Source organism: Penaeus chinensis, chromosome 34, assembly GCF_019202785.1.
Source record: "Penaeus chinensis breed Huanghai No. 1 chromosome 34, ASM1920278v2, whole genome shotgun sequence".
Taxonomy (NCBI): domain Eukaryota; kingdom Metazoa; phylum Arthropoda; class Malacostraca; order Decapoda; family Penaeidae; genus Penaeus; species Penaeus chinensis.
Genome location: NC_061852.1, coordinates 6,684,186 through 6,691,685, shown reverse-complemented (window position 1 = coordinate 6,691,685; position 7,500 = coordinate 6,684,186). Strand labels below are relative to the sequence as shown.

General features: G+C 45.1%; 1 protein-coding gene across 1 annotated transcript in view; it reads left to right on the top strand.

Annotated features, from left to right (window-relative positions):
- Nucleotides 1-7,500, top strand: part of LOC125043901 (tyrosine-protein phosphatase Lar-like) — a 949,474-nt gene that overhangs the window by 783,007 nt on the left and 158,967 nt on the right. The window contains exon 9 of the mRNA XM_047640276.1: nt 4,130-4,240. Within this exon, the coding sequence (XP_047496232.1) occupies nt 4,130-4,240 (111 nt within the window). The remainder of the gene's footprint in view (nt 1-4,129; nt 4,241-7,500) is intronic.

Below are 7,500 nucleotides of genomic sequence, written 5' to 3'. Positions count from 1 at the left end.
GACCTTCCTCAACCTTTCTTTACGTTTTATCATTACCTTAACCGTCACCTGAACCGTGACCTTAACTATTACCTTAGCCGTGATCTTAACCTTTACCCTGGCCGTGACCTTACTTTAACCATTCCATAACCGTAACTTTAACCATTATCTTAACCGTTACCTTAACTGTTACCTTAACCGTTGCCTTAACCGTGACCTTACCCATCACCTGAACTGTTACCTTAAACGTGACCTTAACCGTTATTTTTACTGTGACCTTAACCGTTAACTTCCCTGTAACATTAACCGTGTCCTTAACAGAAGAGCTGTGGAGTTGCAGTTGCAGTTGGAGTTGGAGAAATAATTTTCATTTTGTTATAGTCCAATGTGTATTTTTAAAGCATAATAAATGTTTTTTTTTTTTTTTTTTTTTACGAGAATACACAATAAAAGGCCACAGTATCTTAGCTATTACCATTTGACTCAAACTTTTTAAAACACGGGGTTAAAAGGTAGCCTGTAGTGGTTATGAAATTCATTTTAATTTAAGATTATCGGAGGATCGGATACGGATACACACGGAAACCAAGGAATCGGAGTCGGGTGTCTCGAGTACCGACTCCACAGCCCTTAGCCGGCGCTCGGGTCTCCTTCCCCGGCCGAGTACTCTTCCCGGCCCGTCAATGGGGCTTGTCTTTCCCGGTGGAATTAACCCTTTTGTATTTGTGTTTGTTAATTTGATTTTGTCTATTTTATTATTTATTTTTAGTTATTTCTGTTTGGTTACTTTTATCCATTCCTATTTATGTAATTATTTATTTTGTTTGGTTACTTTTATCAATTCGTATTTATATATTTATTTATTTTCTCTTGGTTTATTTTCATTCATTTATTTTTATTTTGCCTTTTTTTCCATGCGGTATTTTAATTCTCTTACCTGAGGGAGAGCGCGGGGTTCGTTGCATCATGCATCGACCGTGACTGAGCGGAAAAGAAAGAAAGAAAGAAAGAAAGGAGACAAGAGAAGAGAAGAGAAAGAAATAGAGAAGAAGATATTTAATCGACTCGAAACCGCAGCCGTAATCCGAAGGGCAGATGGCGCAAATAATCGAAAGAATGAAAGAGGGAATGGCGGCGGGGTGGGGGAGGGAAATCCATCAAATTTCACAGTGCGGAGTAATAGATAGCGGACTTCTTTTGCCCTCTCGTCCCCTCGTGTCTCTCTCTCGTGTCTCCCTCTCGTCTCTCTATCTCGTCTCTCTCTCTCTCGTCTCTCTCTCTCTCGTCTCTCTCTCTCGTCTCTCCCTCTCGTCTCTCCCTCTCGTCTCACTCTCTCGTCTCTCCCTCTCGTCTCACTCTCTCGTCTCTCCCTCTCGTCTCTCTCTCTCCCGCCTCTCTCTTCCCCTCCATCCTCCTTCCCGCCTTCATTCCTCTCTTTCTCCCCTCCTCTCTTCCTCCTCCTGTCCTCCTCGCTCCCTCCATCCTCCTTCCCTCCTTCCTTCCTCTCTTTCTCCCCTCCTCTCTTCCTTTCTCCTCCTGTCCTCCTCTCTTCCCTTCTTCTCTGTCTCCTCTCTTCTCCTCCCAATCATCTCCCGCCGTGGTTCCCGCCCGGAATGTTGATATTAAAAACCCGAGCAATTCGTGGATCGGAGAGACGAATCGGTGGCCCAGACCTGCTCCCCCCTCCTGCTGCTGCTCCTCCTCCTGCTCCTCCTCCCTCCTCCTCCTCTTTCCACTCCTCCTCCTCCCTCCTCCTCCTCCTCCTCCTCCTCCTTTTCCTCCTCCTCCTCCTCCTCCTCTTCCCACTCCTCCTCTTCCTATTCCTCCTCCTCCTTCTGTTACCTCTTGAGGGAGGGAGGGAGGGAGGGAGGGAGGGAGGGAGGGAGGGAGGGAGGGAGGGAGGGAGGGAGGGAGGGAGGGAGGGAGGGAGGGAGGAGGGGAGAGAAAGGGGCGGGCTGGTGGGCGGGTGGGCTGCGAGGCGGCGAGAGGACAGAGAGGGAATTTATAGGGCTGTCATTTTTGCTGTGATGAAGGTGATGCGAGGCAGCCGATGGTCGGGTGGTGGGGGAGGGATTGGGGGTTGGGGGGACTGAATAAAGATTTAGGGTGAAGGGGGTGCAGTGGGGGGGGGGGGGGGGGCTACGCGGGTAGGTCGGGAGAGATCCGAGTGGTGGGGAATTGTTCTTTCTGTTTTTTGCTGTTTTCTCTCCATCTATTTATCTATCTATCTGTTTCTCTCTCTCTCTGTCCACCTCTCTCTCTCTCTCCTTCTCCATCTCCCTCTCCCTCCCTCTCCCTCCCTCCCTCTCCCTCCCTCTCCCTCCCACTCCCTCCCACTCATTCCCTCCCCCCCGCACGCCTCCAAGTCACACCTCTCGTTGCGCAGTGCTGACAAGAGGCGGCGGGAGTGACGTGCAGTGACACTGTGACACTTACGGTTTATTACTTCTGACTTGTCCCTTGCCTTGCTGCTTTTGGTGCTTTGGCTCTCGTTGTTGTTGTTGTTTTTGACTCATATTGTTGTTGTTGTTGTTGACTCTTGTTGTTGTTGTATTGAGGTGAGATATTATTATTGCCTTTTAGACTGAGGGAGGCGAGCAGTGCTGAGGTATGTCGTTTCGTCGGGTGTCAAGACTGTGATGTATTTTAATTATGTTAATATTGATTATTTTATTGTTGGCATTATCCTTTTCTTCTATCTTCTTTTCCTTCTCCTTATCATCATCATCATCTCTCCCTCCCTTCCTCCCTCCCTTTCCAATCTCTCCCTTTCCTCCCCCTTTCCTTATCTCCCTCCCTCCCCCTCTCCTCCCCTTTCCCTCCCCCTCTCCTCCCCTTTCCCTCCCCCTATCCTCCCCTTTCCCTCCCCCTCTCCTCCCCTTTCCCCTCCCCCTATCCTCCCCTTTCCCTCCCCTTATCCTCCCCTTTCCCTCCCCCTCTCCTCCCCTTTCCCTCTCCTCCCCTTTCCCTCTCCTCCCCTTTCCCTCTCCTCCCCTTTCCCTCTCCTCCCCTTTCCCTCTCCTCCCCTTTCCCTCTCCTTCCCTTCCCCCTGTCTTCCTCTCCCTCTCCCTCTCTCTTTAGAATCGATTTTCGTTAACGAGGGTGAGTGTCGTATTTTAACCCCACAATGACCTCTGGCCTCTTTCGGAGGGAGTTATTTTTGCATCCAATATGTTTCACGAAGGTCATGCTGAATTGGCCTCTTGTCGTTCCTGTGCATAAAACGCTTCTGTTATATAGGGAGAGTCCTTTCTCTCTCGGGGTTCCTCTCTCTCTCTCTCTCTATCTCTATCTCTGTTTCTATCTCTATCTCTATCTCTATCTCACTCACTCACTCACTCACTCACTCACTCACTCACTCACTCACTCACTCTCTCTCTCTCTCTCTCTCTCTCTCTCTCTCTCTCTCTCTCTCTCTCTCTCTCTCTCTCTCTCTCTCTCTCTCTCTCTCTCTCTCTCTCTCTTCTCTTTCTCTTTCTCTTTCTCTCTCTCTTTCTCCCTCTTTCTCCCTCCTTCCTTCCCCACCTATCACCCTCTCCCTTCCTCTCCATCCACCTCATCCTCTTGCTCTTCTCGTTTTCATCTCCTTCCCATCTCTCCTCTCTCCTTATTCTGTTTGTTTATTCATTTGTTGTGAATATACTCCTCTTCAACCTCTTCCTCATTATTCGAGGGAAGGGCTTTTATGTAAAGCTACCGGTAGCGTCTTTTTAACTGGTAATGATAATAACAACTATGGTTTTTAGAGTATTTTTTTAGAAGGGCGTTTCTAGGCAGCGTATCAATTAGGTATTAAAGCCTCTTTCATATTTTTTTCTGAGGTAGTAAGTATATGCTTATACAAGGTATGGATATTATAATGACTCGATAGAAAAAAATGTCTTGTATAAATAGCAATCTGTAATTTGAAGTTGATCATTAGTCATATTATTTTTTTCATTTCACACCTGACCTTTCTGACTATCCGATTAATGTTCATAATGGTGTTTTTTTATTATTATTATTTTTTCCATTGTTATTGTCATTGTGTTTTTTTTCAAACATTTTATCTGATCAGCCGCGTGATGTGCGTAATTGTTTGTTTGTTATTTTGTTATTTCCATTGTTATGGTTGTTATTGTTCTCACTGTCGTCACTTTTTTTCCAACAGGGAGCCTGCAGATCAGCACCAGCACGGAGGAGGACGGAGGCAAATACGAGTGCGTCGCGAGGAACTCCGTGGGAACAGCCTTCAGTAACCTCGTCAGCCTCTATGTCAGGGGTGAGTACTCCTGGGGGATATTATAGATATTATCCATATATATATATATATATATATATATATATATATAGATAGATAGATAGATAGATATTATACATATATATATATATATATATATATATATATATATATGATTATTAATGAATGTTGTTGTTAACGATCGCGCCTTTTCATATAGTTGTGTACCCTAATTGTTCGCGTGTGGAGGGAGCTAAGGTTAGCTTCACTTTATGGGATGATGGCGCGTAAAATACCGTGTGTTTGTGTTAAAACTCTTAGCGAAATAAAGTTTCCATGAACGCTTTGTTTAAAGTGGGGGCGGGATACAGTTTATTCGAAAACATAATGATCATGCGGAACACATAAACACGATCATAGAAATATTGCCTCCAGGGCGGGAATTGATAGATATGCGAGTAATTTATGAAGTAAAATGTTCTGCTTTTTCCCGTTGCAGATTTCAATTCATTTATGCAACCATTAGTATCTAGCAGAAATTAAGTATAGAAATCATGAAATGTTCAACACTGGAAATGAATTATAAACGTGTTTTTTTTTTTTTTTACTAGTACTGTTTTTTAAACAAACCTTTTTGTCTCTTTTTTTCTCTTTTTTTCTTTTTCTTTTTGCAAATACGCCCATTTCCGATTGTGTGTCTGGGATGCAACAACGCTTGAAGAGATGCGGCAAAAAAAAAAAAAAAAAAAAAAAATCGGGATAATTAAACCCTAACTTTTAGTTATTCGAGTTCTGCCAAACTCCCAACTTGCGAGACTTGAGTTTAGATATTCGTGTGATGCTCATTACTATGCCAGCAAACTCACTCGTTGTGTGGAGACAGCGTAAAATATATAATTAAAAGCATCGATTGCTCTGCCTTAAATTTCCGAAAGAAACATGTTATATTTATTTATTTACTTCATTATTTATATATTTATTTATTTACTTTTTTTTTTCTTTTTTTATGAAGTCGACAAATTGACCGCCGCTCCAACGGATACCTGCGGCCATCAGGTGCTTTGATCAGCAGATTGATAAATAGATTATGTAGATCTGAAAGCATCAGTTCTTTATGTTTTGTATTTTGTGTACTGTATTTGTTATAAAGCTTTGAAAATATATTGTGATGTACCTTACTCATGTAGGAACGCACATGTACGCACTTACCCTACTCACACGTTCATACTCTCGCGCACACACACACACACACACACACACACACACACACACACACACACACACACACACACACACACACACACACACACACACACACACACTCATATTCACACTCATACTTAAATGAAGGAAATGCAGGTGGAGGTAGGTGGAAGCAGTGCACGTGTAGGTGAAGCAGGTGGAGGGAGGAGTAGGTGGAGGCACATGCAGCAGGTGGAGGTGGAAGCAGGTGGAGGTGGAGAAAGGTGCAGGTGGAGGCTGGTGTAAGTGGAAGCCATGCAGGGGGAAGCAGGTGGAGGCACTTACGGGGAAAGTTAGATTCATTATATGTTTATTTATGTTTAGAGGCGTGGGAATTGGATAAAGTCACGTTAGAAGATATTACATTGTTATTTATTTTTTCTTTTCTTTTTTTCATTTGGCAAAAAAAAAAAAAAAAAAAAAAAAATCATGATGGTGACACGGGAATTTAACCCTTCCGTCCAACATCAGTAAGAATCACTTTGCAATTTATCGAAAATAACTGGATCATCCCTCTCCTCCAGTGGAATTCTCGATCGCCTTATGTTCATTATTTTATTCCATCGTTTTCCAATAATCATCTCGTCGTTTGTGCTCTTCCCTGCTTCGCCGCCCGCTCGCCTTCCCGCCAGTTTTTATAAATCGCTTCTTTTCGCTCTCGAAGGCAGGAAAACGTGAATTGAGATGTCTTTTTTTTTTTTTTTTTTTTGAAAGGGGGTAGGGGTGTGGGGATGGGGGTAGACAATGAGGAGAGGGGAGGGGGGGAAGGGGATAGATATAGAGGAATGTGGACATAAGGGAGGGGAAGATGAATGGGGGGGGGGGCAGGGATGGGCTGTAGAAGAGTGGGGGAATGGGGGAGGGGGAGTAGAGACGGGGGGAAGGTGTTAGGAATAGAGGAATGAGGGAATTGGGGGAGGGGATAGAGGCATGAAGAAGGACAGAAGGGGGGAGGGGGAGGGGATAGAGGCATGGGGAAGGTGGGTAGGGGGTGGGGGGGCGGGCGAAGCACATTCTTGCCCCTCAAGTGACAATGTCAATTACCATGACGATGTTGGAACGGCTTAAGGAGGCTATCAGTCCGCGCCGGATTGGCCGAGGAATCCTGGAATGGGAATATTGGAACGATGATTATTGCAGCCGTTGAAAGCAGGGAGAGGGAGGGAGGTGGGCGTAAGGAGGGGGGGGGGTAGATAGAGAAAGGAGAGAGGAGGAGGAGGAGGAGGAGGAGGAGGAGGAGGAGGAGGAGGAGGAGGAGGAGGAGGAGGAGGAGGAGGAGGAGATAGATGATGATGATGATGATGATGATGATGATGATGATGATGATGATGATGATGATGATGATGATGATGATGATTAGACGGAAGGAGAAAGGGGAGTGAGGAGGAGGTAGATAGAGAAAGATTCGGGGGAGAGGATTAAACAAAGGAGGAGAGGAGGGGAAAGGAGAGCAAAGCAAAGCAAAGCATAATGGACGATGGTTAGAAAGGGGGACAGGAAGAGAAAGGAAAAAAAAGAAAGAGCAGAAGAAAGTCGAGTGTGTGTCTCCCCCACGTCTCTCATTTCTTTCTATCTTCCATTATCTGGCGCTTCTCCTCGACTTCATCTTGCAATGCTGTTGCGCAATGCAGTGCAGTGAAGAAGCTCTTACGCCAATATCATCTGTTGCAGCAACAGATTCAGCAACAATAATAGTAATAAAAACAACAACGGAAAACAACAACAGCCGTAGCAAATAGAAAGAACAAAAGGAACAGCAACAACAATAACAAAAACAGTCCCGGGGAAGGAGAGGAACAACGACAGCAAAAGCCACAGTAACAAAATCAACAATATCAATAACAAAAACGGCAACAGTCCCGAGGAGAGAGAGAGAGAGAGAGAGAGAGAGAGAGAGAGAGAGAGAGAGAGAGAGAGAGAGAGAGAGAGAGAGAGAGAGAGAGAGAGAGAGAGAGCGAGAGCGCCACGCTAATGGCGGACGATTTATTCAGGTGTAGCGGACATCGCCGGCACTGATAGCCTCTGTCCTGGGGCTCCATAGGCTGTTATTGCTGGGGCGC